Source organism: Mangifera indica, chromosome 16 (assembly GCF_011075055.1).
Source record: "Mangifera indica cultivar Alphonso chromosome 16, CATAS_Mindica_2.1, whole genome shotgun sequence".
Classification (NCBI taxonomy): Eukaryota; Viridiplantae; Streptophyta; class Magnoliopsida; order Sapindales; family Anacardiaceae; genus Mangifera; species Mangifera indica.
Genome location: NC_058152.1, coordinates 4,354,673 through 4,371,133, shown reverse-complemented (window position 1 = coordinate 4,371,133; position 16,461 = coordinate 4,354,673). Strand labels below are relative to the sequence as shown.

General features: G+C 32.8%; 2 protein-coding genes across 4 annotated transcripts; one reads left to right on the top strand and one right to left on the bottom strand.

Moving 5' to 3' along the window:
• Positions 1–191: 191 nt before the first annotated feature.
• LOC123199609 (zinc finger CCCH domain-containing protein 48-like) lies at positions 192–3,966 on the bottom strand. 2 transcript variants are annotated; one of them, XM_044614640.1, is made up of 8 exons: positions 3,824–3,966; positions 2,741–3,203; positions 2,320–2,505; positions 2,116–2,217; positions 1,704–1,853; positions 1,113–1,292; positions 680–777; positions 192–571 (listed from the first exon to the last, which is right to left on the bottom strand). In XM_044614640.1, exons 2-8 carry the CDS (start codon positions 3,200–3,202, stop codon positions 421–423), a joined length of 1,329 nt encoding a protein of 442 aa, XP_044470575.1. In that variant the 5' UTR covers position 3,203; positions 3,824–3,966; the 3' UTR covers positions 192–420. The 2 variants fall into 2 exon arrangements, with proteins under 2 accessions (XP_044470575.1, XP_044470574.1); XM_044614639.1 differs by having other exon boundaries at positions 2,741–3,955.
• A 1,896-nt stretch (positions 3,967–5,862) lies between these two features.
• Positions 5,863–15,419, top strand: LOC123199756 (probable starch synthase 4, chloroplastic/amyloplastic). Of its 2 annotated transcripts, XM_044614809.1 has the most exons (20): positions 5,863–6,167; positions 6,260–6,307; positions 6,515–6,548; positions 6,636–6,714; positions 6,821–6,949; positions 7,421–7,625; positions 8,562–8,696; positions 9,679–9,783; positions 9,973–10,071; positions 10,175–10,304; positions 10,541–10,591; positions 10,675–10,785; positions 11,729–11,838; positions 12,061–12,229; positions 13,078–13,164; positions 13,408–13,479; positions 13,761–13,874; positions 14,320–14,381; positions 14,479–14,575; positions 14,707–15,419. In XM_044614809.1, the coding sequence occupies exons 1-20, from the start codon at positions 6,055–6,057 to the stop codon at positions 14,824–14,826; spliced, it is 2,070 nt and encodes a 689-aa protein (XP_044470744.1). In that variant the 5' UTR covers positions 5,863–6,054; the 3' UTR covers positions 14,827–15,419. The 2 variants fall into 2 exon arrangements, with proteins under 2 accessions (XP_044470744.1, XP_044470745.1); XM_044614810.1 differs by lacking the exon at positions 6,515–6,548 and having other exon boundaries at positions 6,095–6,167.
• The last annotated feature ends 1,042 nt before the right edge of the window (positions 15,420–16,461 follow it).

The following is a 16,461-nucleotide window of genomic DNA, read 5'->3' as shown; positions in this document are numbered from 1 at the left end:
TTAACTATTCAATCATACGATTACAGAACATTGTTTATATATAAAATTATGTTCATAACGCTATTTATTTAACATATAATTTAAATAAAAAACTATGCATAAATATTTATTTTTATATATAATTTATGATAACATATTATCTATATTTAAACTATATATTAAAAGTATATACAAATAAAACTGCTCTTATATTTCTTTTTAACCCATATAAATTAAACAATTATGATGATGGATGAAAAACAATTTTTACAACTTGAATATTTATTTCGACTAAAACACCAACTAATAGATTTATAAGAGCTACAACTACAAAGGCACAGTACCAAGAAACAGAATCAGTAACAGCTCTGGAAGTGAGCAAATGCCTCCTTGGAAGCCATGGAGAACTTTTATAAAATAAGGCAAATTCTTGTACAAACTTCAGTGATGCTCATCTACACTATTTGACTTTGCCAACAACTTCCATACATTTAACATCCCGGTTCCATCATCAGTGAAAAAGAGGCCATCAGGACCAATTTGAACTGCTCTAACTTCACGTTTTGAAAATATTCTGCCCCTCTCAGTGAACCTATGCCAATAAAAGTTGCAGTGTGTTAAACAAGCAAGAGAAAATAGAGGTATCGAACAGCCAGTGGATTATAATTTATTCCCATAAATTAGAGAAGATGACACTCACGATGGTAACTCATAGAGGTGGATAGTTTTGTCATTACAAGCACATAGTAATACTGGCTGTCCATCTGAATCATTGAACCCACAGAGTGCAAGCACACCCTGTAACAAGAGAATTACAACAATATCAGTTCGAAGCCAGCATTTACATTTAATCAACAGGATATCAAAGCTATTCATGCATGGCCCAGAGATGTCACATGTGCATCCCACAATTTCCAAGAGAAAGTAGAAGATGGAAAAGTGGGACGTGGGATATTTTTTATTAAATCCTAAAACTATGATGCATCACATATAAGAGAGCTGAGATCAAATCACAAGATGAAACAAAATCAGAGGAACTAGAACAAAGGAGCCCACAGTTCAAGTGCAGATAGAAAATGCACATACAACCAAAATCATTTAGTTAAAAAAAAAAAAAAAACTAAACCACATACATGTTCTTCATTATGCGTATAGGTTACTTCCAAGTTTCCTCCTTCTGTAGCAACCCAAACTTTTATCGTCTGATCCAGGGAGCAGGATAACAGATACTGATCCCAGCATAGAAGAGACATTGGTGCATCAGTATGACTGTCGAGTGTCATAACAGGCTGTAAAGTATCAAGTTCCCAAACCTAGTTTAAGAAAAGAAAAAGAGAAACAGATTAGTAAATCAGCAAAAATATATCGATGCTTATAAATCAGGTTAAATTAACATCTGAGTTAAAAGATAAATTCCACATCAGAATCATACTAAAAGAAAAAGTAATTAGACATAAGCCACATGACATAATATATACTCCAAAAAACAAAGGAGTGAAAACACCAGCCACCAATACTCAAAAGAAAATTCAATAACAACAAAAATAAATTAGCTCTATTAGTAACAATAAAAATGAAATTACTCAGTGAGTAATAGGCCAGTGCCACATAATATAGATTCATCAAAGAAGAACACAGCCTTGGGTATTTAAGATGTCCACCTTCCAAGACAGCAAAATGGATGTCATAGCTACTAGAAGGAATTCTTGAAAATAACAACTTACCCTTATTGTATTGTCCATGGAACCAGAGTAAAGCAATTTGCGCCCAACAGTTAAACATGTCACATCGTGAGAGTGACCTCTTAAAGATCCCACAAGAAGAAAAGGATTCTCAGTTCCAGGACTGCCTTTCCACACCAAAATACCACCATCCTGCAAAACCCAATGGCAATTAACTTTCCAGATCAATTTAATGACCAGAAAAGATTATGCGAAAATCCAAATGGCAAATGTCATCCACAAATGTGATTTTGATGTTAAACAACAAACAAGACATGTCAAATTCACAAAAATATGTGGTGAATAAAGACATCAAGAAAGCTTTTACTTTCATAAGATCAACAGAACTTTTATTAATAATGAACATACTAAAATTATATCAATTGCAAAAAATAATTTGAATTGTTCAAGTTACCTGTGCCCCAGCAAACAACATTTCATTAGCAACAACCATGCAATAGACTTGGCCGACTGGTTCATTAAGGTTAAATTCAACTGCGGACTCAATGTTCCATGCCTACAACATCAGCAACAAATACCAAATCAACTTCTATAAAGTTAAAAGATAGAATAGATTACAATAAAGGAATCAAAAAAATATATTTAGCTATAGGCTAACCTTAACAACATTGGGCATGCCTATAAAGATCCATGGCCCCTCACAAATCAAACAGCCAACTTCTTCACCAAGATTGATTACACCAGCACATTGGCCAGTATGACAGTCCCAAAGTCGTACTGTTCCGTCTCTACTGCCTGAATAAAGCTTGTCTGACCCTACAGGAAGGGCAATCCCACTAATAGCCTGTCATCAAACATTTAAACATTCCACAAGTTTCCTTAAAATCATATATAAATGATAATTGTGTAAAACCATAATAGTAAAAATGGCGAAGCTAAATATGAGACCAAAAGCACTATATAGAATAACCATGCAAGCAACTGGTACACATCTGTCAAATTATCTCCTTCATTGAAGCCAAACAGAGGTTAAAAAAATAAAAGTAACCTGAATAACAGATCAGAGATCACAAGCATACCTTCTTGTGCCCATCAAGTTTTGCCAGCATTGAGATCCCAGTCCCACAAAACCATGAATGTATAAGCCTGCAGCTATCACCTTTCACACAATTTCCAGATAGCCAGTGTTGACAGACCTTTGGTGGTGTCTTCAAAGTGCTTATTTCGTTTCCTGACTCAACATTTCCAGTAGAAGAAGCCAAAGAGATCTTAGGTCTGTTATAATCAGGGGAAATCCATACATTCTTTCCGCTACTAAAGTTGGGGGGATGCTTCCTTGGCCGGTTTTCAGGTAAATCAGTTGAAATTTCAGGGTTAATAGTAGGGGTTGGTGGTTGTGAATGCAAAAACCTACAAGGGTTTCTATTGCACTTTCCAACCATATCGAATTTACATAATATGCCGCTAGAAGGCTGCCGTCCAACAAGTAAGGATGATTTTTCCCTTTGACATGAGAGTCCCCTGGGTACCTTAACGTCCATACTATAATGAAAAAGATATAGAGAAAGAATCAATGAACAACACAGACATATTAACCGTTTCTTCAAAGACGATCCAAATTATAAACGGTCCCATCAAAAATCCAAATATCAGAAGCTAAATCCACAATCTCTGACCGTTGCATCAGTTGCAGGCGAGAAAATCAGAATTTTTCAAGGAACCAAGAACATCGACAAACTATTAAAATACGAGAACACATGACGAAGGACCAAATTGCGTCGAACACTTTGATGCTCCCATTCCAAGTAAGAAAATAAAAGAAAGAAGAAAGGAACAACACTAATCCTATCCAAACAAGCAAAACTTCATCCAAATCCAAAGTACACTAAATCTTGAAGAATAAGTGAGAGTGATCTTGATATTCCACAAAATTAAAAGTTCATTCTCCGATCCTTAACCGATAGCAACATCCTCTACTTGAAACCCTAAAACTAGACCTACGAGAAAGATTAATAAAAGGAGAACCTTAATATGTGTCCAAGCATAGAAAAAACCGGATCGGATGATCACGAACTTGGTAATTATAGCTTCTTCGATGTTCATTCTATACAACCCAAAATAATAACAAGGCAGCCTTGATTGAGAGAGATATAGCAGCAAACCTGAAATTCCAAGAGGTCGAACTCTAACAATATCGAAAATTGAGAATTCAAGAACACAATCGGGAAGGACGTAGAAAGCGAAACGAGAGAATTGATATTATGATCCCGGAAGAATTCTTTGAGCGGGTCTGCTTGCTTATGCGATCATACGTATATATAGAGACAGGCATGTTGCGTAGCTTTTACGAATTCCTTGCGGCAGCCAACACGAGTCTGCCACGTGTGAATATCACGTGCTTAACGCGTGCCATGTTACCGTTTGTTTTGGGGGTACAATTAAAATTAAAAAATATGCAATCAAAAGTTACGGCTACCGTTACCGTTACCGAAAACATCAAAATTGTGGTTGTGATCAAAACTCGGACCAACCAAGCAGCTCAATTGGTTCAATCAGGACCCACTAGTCAATCTTGCTCAAGTTGGTATTTAAAATTAACTAGTCATAAGATCCAATCAACCCCACAATATTATGCTAATCAATTATGCAATTTTTTTAGTTAAATTGATATGATATTTATTTAATTTATGACCCAACCTATTGAGGATCTCAGTGATGCAAGAAACTCAACTAATACATAACATGTAAAAGACGCTAGTAAACAACTAAAAAGAATTTTCTAACCTAAACTAATTTTATCAGTTCAGTAATAAAGAAAAATAATACCTGGAAATTTTAAGCTCCCATTTTCAAAATTTCATTTGTGTACCAGGCACTTGAACATGTCTTTGCCTCTCTGGCTTCGTCGCACCGAAGTCATGTTCAGAAAAAGATCTTGCACAAATCTTTGGAAGTTTGACACAAATTGAAGCAAGCAATCATGATTTGACCAATAGAGACGCATGTCGAAGACGCTAAAGAAAGGGGAGAAGGTGAATCTAGTCACAGCGCTTGAAGTATTTTGCCAGAGAAATAAAAATCTAACGAGGAAAAAAATATAATATTTTAAAGTTTAATCATAAAAAAAAATTATTAATTTTGTAAACCAATGGAGGAAATTAGGTTAAAATTTATTTTTTTAATATATTATTAATTAAATGATAAATTTATTCATAAAATTAATTGATTCTGTTAATTTTAATTATCTATGTATAAGAGTTTGAATTTACAATTATTTAATGTATACACTATTCAACAAATATTGGGTGGGAATAAGTCCTTTGGCCTAAATATTATAATTTTTTTGTTTAAAAAATATACTGCGGGGCTTACAAAGTTGTTGCCCAAAACTATTTTCACCCCAGGTTTAGTAAAATGACAATTCTCATCTATTAATTTTAAAAAGCTAAATATCCATTATTTAACTAATTTTATTAGAATCTTAAATGATTGACTTTTTTTGTAATATAATAACAAAAAATATTTTTTTTATAGTGTTTAATTGAAAATACAAAATTACTCCTTGCATAAAAGTTAAAATTTAACCAACATAATTAATGATAATTTACCAAACTGAAATTGAAATTTTTCAAATTTTCCAATTAATTATCATAAATGAAATTTAAATATTGAAAATTTCAATTTATCATACTGTTACCATATATATATTACAACCATATCCACCTTTGTTTTTAATTAGTCCAAATCATGTGTATTCTATTTTTGAACAAAAAGATCGACCAAAGAGATTGGATGAAATGTAAAATTTTCGTACTTCATAAAATTGATCTCTTTCACTCAACTAACATTAATTTATTATTCCTAGTCAATCTCAAAACCATCTTCCCTCACAATATTCTTGACAGGATGCTGCACAAAATACTCATTTGGATCATCTTTCTCAACCACCATTTTCTTCTTCTTTCTCCCTTTACCTCCCCGGCATCCTTTTCATCATCATTGACTTTCGAATCTATATTCTTTGTTTTTGAAAACATTATCCTTATTTTCCAAAACTTTAGAGTTCATATATGTTTAAAGTTAGATTATTTTATAAATTGTGTACTTAGATTTTTCAAAGTTATTGATGGGAATCTGTCATGTGACTAAACCTTGGGTGTTACATTGAACTAAGTCAAGCGTAGTTTACTTTGCCGTTGAGTTTAACCGTCGAGTGTCCAATTAAAAGCGGAAGTATCTTCTAATTAACAGACTATTTTAGTGTCAATCTCAGTTTCAATCTCTATCTCAAACTCAAACTCAAACGCACACTCAAACTCTATCTCTATCTCAGTCTCGATCTGAATCAAATTATTAAAATCAGTCGCTCTTTCTGGAGTTGATTGGGGTGAGAATGACGACGAAGCCTTTGATCAACGTTCCGATCTTCCCTTCCCTTCCTCATTTCTCCAAATCCAACACCAAATCTCTCAAGCTCCTTAAAGGGCCCCCACTTTCTTGCATAAGGTACACACTTCAATCCCTCTATTCTATTTCATTTCCTTAATTTTCAATTTGTTGGTGTTTGTTGATAATTTGTTTAATTATTTAATTTGCAGGAAGAATGGAAGCCTCAATGGCTTCTCTAGCCTACCTTCAAAAATGGAGTGAGTATTCCTTTTCGTAAATTTTTGTTTTTGGCTACATTTACTAAAAAGTGGTTTGTTTTTCAATTTTAATTTTGTTTAATGTAAGACTGTATTTAACTTTTATGCTGCAATTCTAAACGGTTTCTTAATCTTTGAAATTTGTCTTTGAATGTGAACCAGCATCTGTCTATTGCTCACTGTGTTTTTGATAATGTGTAATTTTAGGTCAAGTGATCATGATAAGGCAGATGAGTCTCAGGTGTATTATTGTTTATATGTATAGTGGTTGCTTCACTTATGCTTTGGTTTTCTTGTTTTAATGAGGGTTTGTGTCTGTTGACTACAGGAAAATTTTCAGACTTCTAATATGGAGCAGGAAATAAAAAATAATGACGTTTGGCGACTCTTTAGAGAAGCTCAGCAGAGTATATTTTTATTTAATTACCTTATTTTGTTCCTTTATGAATTATTTAATGATTTATACCTGATATATTATGCTAGCATTATACTTATTTTTTTGTACTGTGTTAGATATTTTATATTTGAACAAACAACGTCTTTGGGCTGTTGAGGAGCTGAACAGAAGGAGCAGAGAAAAAGAAATTTTGATTGACAAGTTAGAGCAACTGGAAGCTGAAAAGCAGAGCCTTGATGTTAAAGGTGCTACTAAATTAAGGCTTAAGGAATATTTTTAGTTGGAGCTATCTGTTATAATTTAATATACTCTGTAATAGTTCTATGCTTTCTTTTATTCTGGATATGAGCATGGAATTTGTTAGATTTTTAAGTGCTACATGATATATCATAAGGACATCCTCTTCCATTTGTTTTACTAAATTGTGCTACTAGAAACTAATAATCAGTGTCAATTCATGATTGGTATTGCATGTAGATTATCAAGGAGTACAAATAAGTGTTTGGTTTAGAACATATAAAGTGGTACCAGTTTATGTTATATGTGATGTGAAAATGCCTTTCATATTGCAGTTAAGTTTTGAATTTACAGGGCAATGTACTTCTTTTTTCTTAGGCTTTAATGCATTTATTTAAGTATAAAAAGGAAGCTTTTGTTTTAGATATTAGAGGTTCAAGTTAAACAATATCTTTATATGGGTTTTCTTCTTAAATCAGACAAGCAATCAATTTATTGGGAGTTGCTGCTTCGGATAGACTCAATGGTTCTCACTGGCTTGATTAACACCGGGGAGGCATCTGATTTGAGAAATCTGGTCCTGGATTCTAAAGTTAGTGTAGCTGACGTTTTCTCTAATGTCCTACAGAAAAGTGATGCTGAGCTTTTGGCTGAATTTAGATATCTCTCTGTCGAAAGCAAAAAGTAAAATTTTAAACAAGAAGTTGTCTCTTTTTCTTTTTTTTAAATTTTTATACTTTTTGGAAATTAACTCTTAAGGATAATGTTCCAGATTATGTTTTGATAAAATATCCCTTGCCTAGAAACAGGAAAGTTATCCCTGTATGTTAGAGATCCATGCTGATTGCGGACATAGATTTATTGCTATCCTTGAATGGGTTTGCTTAACTGGAGATTTCACTGTTTAGATGCCAAACCTTAGTATGATAACACAGAAAATATTGGATCTTGAATTATAAAATGTCTAGACTGTATGGAAGCCTATATTGACTCTCTGTTTTTGCTTGCTCAGTGAAATTAAAATTTCTGTTGTTTCGTCTGTGTTAGAGTTGAACTGAAGTGTCTCTGACACTGCATGATTAGTTGATTAAACTTTATTAAACATTTAATCCCCAGCAACAGATATCTCCTAAAGGAAACTCTGGTTGTAGAATAGAGTAGACTATCAGGTGTTCACAATTTCCATGAATCCCAAAAGTTTAAATTCATGGTTAAGGGCCCATTAAGTTACCCAAGTTTTAACATGCAATTAACTCACTCAGAAGTTTAATTAATAGAAGTATCATGTGGATTATACACACACAAACATGCAGATCAACTTGCTCGATGTTGCTTCTTTTAGTCAACTTGGCATGTGAAAATAGTATTCATTCTTACGGCCTGAAAAATAAAAGATTTTTATTTCTTCTGGTGAATGTCTTGTTGATGAACCACTATCTCTAAAAGCAATAGTTCATGGGTGTGGTGAAATTCTGGCCCATGGTAAACTTTTTGTGTTTTCTTTTGATAAGCTCTGTCATGTGTTCTTTCAAGCGTTTTAACAATTTGAAAATTTTAGCATCAGTTTTTTATTACAGATCTTTTATTCTAATTATCATGTTATTTATCATTGCAATCCAGGAATGCTTATCACATTATCCACATCTGCACTGAAATGGAACCGTTGGTCTCAGTTGGATCTTTGGCTTCATATATAACAGGCCTATGCTGTGCACTACAAAGGAAGGGTCACCTGGTGGAGGTTATTTTGCCAAAGTAATTGATGGATCTCATCTTTTCAATTGCCAATATAATTTAACGAGCAAAAGAGGCCTAGATCTCATTGTGTCATACTTATTTGGCGACCCTAAAGAATGAAAAACACAAAACAGCTTAAATCTCATCCTTTATGCTATCTTATCAAGTGAATTGCTGGCTTGATCTTTCTCTTGTTCTTGCCAGAATTTCATCAAACTATTTCCATAAGAATCCTAATATATTTTAGCAATTGCAGTAACCACACTAATTATCACCTTTACTGTATTGTCTATATCGTGACACCAGCTGCTGTTTGTCCATCATGTACAGCACTTGCATTTATCAACTACTGACAGAAGGATGCCAGCTTTATAGTGTTTTTCCTTTGATCTCGTCATTCATTGTGGGAACTAAATAACTCTTTTCATTCTTACATCTAATTAGGCACATAGTCAATCTGGTCATTACAAAAGTTCCCTATAAAACAACAGTGCTCCTACACTTTCTGTTCAGATTACCTCTTTGGTGTAGCCATGGTGTAATCGGTTAACCTCCAATACATCTACTTTCAACTTCTTTGCTTAGATCCTTGGCAGCAGCTGGAACCATGTGCACCTGCCATAGGGAGACAAGACTAAAGAGAGTTTTAAAGAATCTGCAGACCCACTTAGATATGATGTCTTTTGACATGGAATCTAGGTTTTCCAGATGAAACTTGTGTTTCCTTTCCATATGGTTAGTGGTTTTGACATAAAGACCATCTATAGGATCATATCTCCAAATTTAGCATTGCAGAGTTGTTGTGGATTGCTCGTAAAAAATTGCTAATCATGTCTCTTCCTGTCTTAAAACTGGGTCTCCTCTTTTGACAATAAGTTGATTATTTCTAACAAAAAAGATTTTATCTAATATTTGGAATTCTATTTACTTTTGTTTCTAATTTTGATAGCAAACCTGAAGTGCTTGTTCATATTACTTAAGGAATTTCCTGCATAAATAGGTATGCTAGTATGGACCTAGATGATGTCCATGGGCTGCGGGAAATTGAGGCAGAGGCCTATTCATATTTTAATGGTCAATTTCATGGAAACAAAATTTGGACTGGGTGAGTTTTGATTCTTTCTCCATACTTTAATTTTTACTGGTTCAAGGAAACTTATTATTTGTATATATTGTTGGTTATCAGTAATTATTTGTTGGCATGAGGAAGCCAAGTGAATGAGAAACTGCATTTTGTTATATGTAACTTTAGGTCTTTTGGATTTAGTCTTACCTTTTGATGTTCATCGTCCAGTGTTGTCCATGGAATTGGAGTTACTTTCATTCAACCTTCAGACTATTCATCATTTTTCAACCGTGATTGTGTATACGGTTACCCGGATGACTTTGAAAGGTGGGTAACCTTTATTTTCTTTAACAATTTAGTCATCTGCTAAATTTCATTATTTTGCAGTAACTATTTGGTATGTGACAAGTTGTCCTTTTGATGCTGTCAGGTTTACCTATTTTTCTCGTGCTTCTTTAGATTATATTATAAAATCTGGAAAGAAGCCTGATGTCTTACACATACATAACTGGGAGACTGCTATAGTTGGACCACTTTTCTGGGATATATTTGTTAACGAGGTGCAGCTTAAAATTCTTCTCTTGCATTATTTTCTTTTCCCTTGAGGCAAGACTCTCAAAGTGTGGTTTGGTTATGTGCTGTTTTTTTGTTGTTGTTTATTTATTTATTTTTGTAAACTTATCAGGATTCTTGTGGTTTACATGCCTTTTGTTTTCCTTTTTAACATTTTAGTGATGAATAAGAAGATTTATTCTTGTGCAAATTGTAATAAGTGTGCTATTGCTCCCATTTATAGGGCCTTGGAAACACTAAAATATTGTTAACATGCCACAGCCTTGATTCACAGGCAGGTTACAATCCTTTCTGGAACGACACTTTCCAATCAGTCCTTTTGATCTGAACATAACATTACTTGCTCAAATGTTTTAGTGCCTTGTGCATCCTGATAAGCTTGCACTCTGTGGACTTGATCCTGATAGACTTCACCGTCCTGATCGTTTTCAAGACAATACAAAGACACATCTAATCAACACTTTGAAGGTAGTCACTTCTGCTTATATATTATTTTTTTCCCCCAGCCTATTATTTTATAATGAAAATTTGAGGCAACATTCTAAATTTAGATTAGAGTCTTTAAAAGTGCATCTTGTTTGTACAGATAGCATGGATGATACTTTTTTATTCCCTGGAAAGGTCTATAGTCTATATCTGTAATTGGCTATGGTTTTGGAAAGGATTCTTCTCCTTTGATTCCTCAAATTAACATGACATACCTACCTCTAACAATATGCGAACTTAATTACTAAGAATAGAGGATTAGATATCCTATCATCATGAAAGACAAAATCAACCATAACATTTAATAATTTTCTCACATGCCATGAAGAAGAAGACTTCTATATTTTCTACTTGGAAACACAAAAACTTATAGACAAATTAGGGTAAGGTCAAATTTGACATTGAATTATAAACCTTGAAATGTACGGCATGAGAAAGAGAGCTTATTCTTCTGTTAACTGGGATTAATGATTTGATTAAAATTCTGCAATTTGGGGTGTTGCATATCAATATTATTAAATCAAATAGCCAATTCAAGACACTACTGTCCTTGGAATGGATATGTTATAATTCGATTCTTAGATGTACATTGCTGACCCACATTTCTCAGTGTTTATATATCAATATTATTAAATCAAACAGCAGACAATTCAAGTATACTTTTCCTGTATTTATTTCTAATTGATATCTTAAGATGTACACTGTGGACCCACATATCTAAGAAACCATGCAAAATTGACCAGACACTGAAAAACTATCTCACTCTGGATTATGTCCCTTGTGTCATCCAAACATATTGTGCTTTTGAGTTCATCCTTTTGTATGATATTGCCTTCCATCCATTAAAATTCATAAATATTATCATCTCTTGTTTCTGTTGGATTAATGGCATCAGTTTATTATTTAATTTTCTTGAAACTTGCAGGGTGGCATAGTTTACTCCAATAAAGTCATTATATTATCATCCATAAATTCAAAATGTGAGATCATTCGTAGTTTCAGTTATGGACTGGAATCTACCCTAAGCATTCACCAGTAAGTTTACCTTGTGTGCCATTTAGTTTTTTCAATTTTCTATAAGCTATTTATTTTTTACCTTTTTCTGTCTCAGTTATGGTAATGGAGATGCAGTGAAAATCATGTGCTACCACTAATTGATTTGCTATTATGTTCTTTATCATATATTTGTTCATCATATTTGAAAGAAAACCCTAACTTTTTAACAATCTTCTGCCTTTTCTTTACATCTGGTTGTAGGAACAAATTGCTTGTTGCTCCTTGTGGATTTGACAACTCCAGCTGGGATCCTTATTATGACAAATTTCTTCCAGAAAATTATTGTTCAGAGAATCTACAGGGTAAAACTGCTTGCAAAGTTGCATTACAGCAGCAACTGGGGTTATTCAAAGATGCTGCTACCATTCTTGTGAGGATCAAACTTTGGCTTTGCATGTTTATAAATAGTCACTGAGTTTGTAATTATTTGTTTATAGTATGGTCGCCTTAGTTTAGTGGTATTGTTGAGATAGATACTGATAAGGAACTGTGCCAACAATACAACCCCACTCACAATATTCAACACAGCACGGACAATCAAAATAACAAGTAGAGAATTTTATTTATCCTAGGATCTCTCTTGACACACCAGAACAATAATTTAACACTATGGAAATGAAAAATGAACAACAATGAAAAGAAAAGATATCCTGGCAACATGAGGGTACCAGTCCTCCCTTGGCCAAAGGCCCCTTAATGCTTATTGAATTCTTCCTTGTTCTTCCATCCTTAACTCTTCTCTTTTCATAGTTCCTTCTTGGCTTCAGTTTCTCTTATTTTCCTTAATCTTTGCTTGTTTGTTTTGCTGAAACTTCCGCTGCTATTAGCTTACTGTCTTCTGGTATTTTGCCTGTAACTGAAATATCCTCTTATAATCTGTTTGTAACTTCCTTGTGTTTCCTTTTGTTTACCTGCTTGATTGGTAGCCTAACAAATAACAGTAGGAGCAGAATATTGCAATTTATCTAACCTTAGAACATACTCTGTGATATATTCTCAGAATTTAATTTATTGTATGTGATGAGGTGTAATGGAAGATTAGTACAATTTCATGAAATATTTATTGGAGTATTTTACATAAGCTGGTACATATATTAAAGCATAGTGTATTTGTTAATATAATGTTGCACTAGATTTTCACACAGACCTTTTAAGTTATCTTGCTTCTGTTGTTATAACCTGAAATTCTACTCAGAAACGGCAATGAAATTTTATCAGGTTGGATGCATCTTCTCAGAGGTATCAGATGTTGTTTTGGAGAACCTGAAGACACTTCTTCGAGATGCTATCATGAAGGGCATCCAGGTCTATGATTCTGTCCTTGTTGTGTAATTTTGTATTACAATTGTGTGGCTTAGTAGATGAACTGTGGAAAAACCTTATTGCTTTGTATTACAAGGGTTCATTCAAGATGATTAGAAAAAGGAAGGCTTTCTTTTTATGTCTTATCTGATAGACAACTTAACAAGACTAATTTCTGCCAACTTATGTGGTTTGTATTTCAATTCTTTTTTCAGTGGATTTGAATTTTTTCCCTGTTCCTTACAGTTTGTCTTCATGGGAACTGACAAAACACCAAGTGTGAATTGGGCGCTGGTATCTTTGCAGGACGAGTTCAAAGTACAGTAAAGCTGCCTTTTTGCTTATCATTTTTTTTTGTCTGGTATATTATCCATGATCAGATTGAAAATCTTCCTCTATTTTAAAGCTTTTTCATTTGAAGATCTAAGCTGAGTCAAACCTATGGTTAATGATTGTCATTCCTTAAGCTCATTGTTACATTATTTGATTTTGCAAAATAATTTTTCCAAGAGTCTTGTTCTACCAACAGCGTTTTTTGTCCTCATTTTTTTCATGCAAGCTGAAGTTAAATAATCTAATTCCGTGTTCTATCTTTACAGGGTGGACATATTAGATTTTTGGATATCTATGATGAAGCTTTAGCACACCTGATCTTTGCAGGATCTGACATTATATTGTGCCAATCTTTCCATGATCCTGTCCTTCAAGTGCCAGTAAGTTATTCACAGTGTTGATTAAAAAATTTTAAGCTTGTATAGCTGTTGGTGTTAGCTATTTCTTGAAATTGCATCTTTGAATTATCATAGGAATCCAGGCTGTCACTTGCAAGAGTTTTGTTAGTATACTCACTCAAAATGTTTTCACATTTGTATGCATAGTCACCTTATGCCCTGCTGCTAATGTGGCTGGATGCTCAGTCTGATGAGGGCCATACCTTCCTTCATATTCAGCATGAAAGATCTTTTCTCCCATCTTTTTGCAGTTATCTGTTCCTAACACAGTTGTCTATCATTCCATGTGCATTATTTAGAAATCAATACAGACTTCTTATTAAAATTTGCTGTCACCTGAATGTCACAACCTTTTTCCCTTTTCTGATTTACTATATGAGTCTAATATCTATCATATGTCTGTGTACTATTAATGTAAATAATGTAGCTTAAGGCCCTAAAATATGGTGCTGCTCCAATATTGGTAGCCTCGGATGATATCAGATTCAGGTAACCATGCATATTTGAAGTTTCTATGCTTAAAATCAAATGTTGCTCCACAGTGAGAAGTGCAAAGATTAATCTATTGTGTTTATTGTCTTGACAGGCATGATCTGGTTATTGACCATGAGACCACTAAATTTTCTCATTACATCAACTCTACCTTCGGAAATATGACTCTAAGCCAGGCTTTGAACGAAATTGTGAGTGTCTTCTTGTGCAAAGCTGTAATATATTCTCAAGTAATCTCAAAGCAATTAGTTGATTACCCGCCTAGAAACGCTGCTTTACCTTTTAGTGCTTTTATGAAAATGGTTCTCTTGTTGTTGTGCAGAAGAACAGCCCATCTACATGGAAACAAAAAATCATGGATGCCATGTCAGAAGACTTCTCTTGGGATTCAGAATGCTGCGACATTCATGTTTCTGCATACTCAGCCCTAAAGAATCTGTAAACCTGGAACAGGTTTGCTTGTGTATATATATATATATATATATATATATATATATATCAATCAATGCGTTGATAGTGAATATAGATAATTATTTTGAGGTTGGCATAAGTTGTGTCTGCATGCATAAGGAGCCGGCAGCATGGCATTTAATTGCCATTTTCAGTAGCTTGAAGGGAATAAGTCAGAATAATAAGTTGCAGGTTTTAATCCTTCAATTTTAGAGCCATTTTAAGTATAGTGAATAGTCATGCACTATTGCGTAACGGTTTTGTTAGGTAAATAGGTGCATAAAGTGAGACCAAACAAAAGATGATTAATATTCTGCGCAGTCAAGTAGTGTGTTAATAAATAGATTGAACAGCAGCATTTGATTTTCTTAAGACTTATGATGTTAAATTAATTGCAAGATTATTTAGAATAGCAAATGTAGTTGCTTTAGCTTGTCATGATGGAGAATGGAGAGCGTTCCAGGACACATAGTTACGTTGGAAAGGAAAAAACAGAGTCCAATTGCATGATGGAATGAATTATGAGGGGATTCCTAACCAATAAAATTATGTGTACTTATATTTGGTATGTAATTTATGTATACAGATAATGTGTTATTATGCAGCTGGGTGACTTTAAATTAAAAACAAAGTAACAACTAATCTCATAATAATATATCATTTTTGTACACGAATTATTTACCAAAAATGGATATACATATAACATTATTCAAATAAAAGAAATTGTACCTCCACTTTCCATAGCTATTTGGATTTGAATAGACTTGATAGTTTGTGTCATCAAATCGTGTTCATATAATGTTAGCTCGGGCTTCATGTCAAAGTCTTTTAACTCTAATCTAACCCAAATTAAAATTGTATAAACAAATTTTAACTTTAATCTAACTCTTAAATATTCGACCTAAATTACTTTGAAATTACCTATTGTTTTCAATCTTTAAAGTGTTTTTACTGTTTTAATTTTTTTACTAAATTACTTAAACTTACTATTAATAAAATGCATAATATAACATCATATTTTTATTAATGGTTTTTAAAAATTATATATTAAGAGTGTTAAAACACATCAATAATTTAATTAATCAAATTATATTGTTAATATTTAATAATAAAATAAAATATATATATAAAAATAAAAAATAATACGAGTAATTATAATTATAAAAAAATAATTATATGTAATTTATAAAAATTTTAACGGCTTCAAATCGTAACTAAATCTTTAATTGTTGTTTTGTACAGAATAGATTAAAGCAAAATAGCTATTAAGCGATAACTTTGGTTTACTATGGGCATCGACTTATTCATTTTCATATTCTATTGTTTTTTAGTTTGGAAGAAACAAAATACTTTTCCTGAAGATTCCACAAATAGATATAGAGAACAAAGTTACTAGAAAGATTGGTATAGTGTTTCAATATTTATATAATATATTTTTAATAAATTTTATTAAAGTTATATTTTTTAAAAATATTTGAGTTCATTTGGATTATATTACCTAATAAATTTGAGTTAATTTATTTTATTGTGAATTCTAATATTACCTAATAAAGTAACATTCTAACATTACTTAATTTAATTTAAGTCATATCAAATTGATTTAAAATAAATTTTGTGTCAAAAAAAT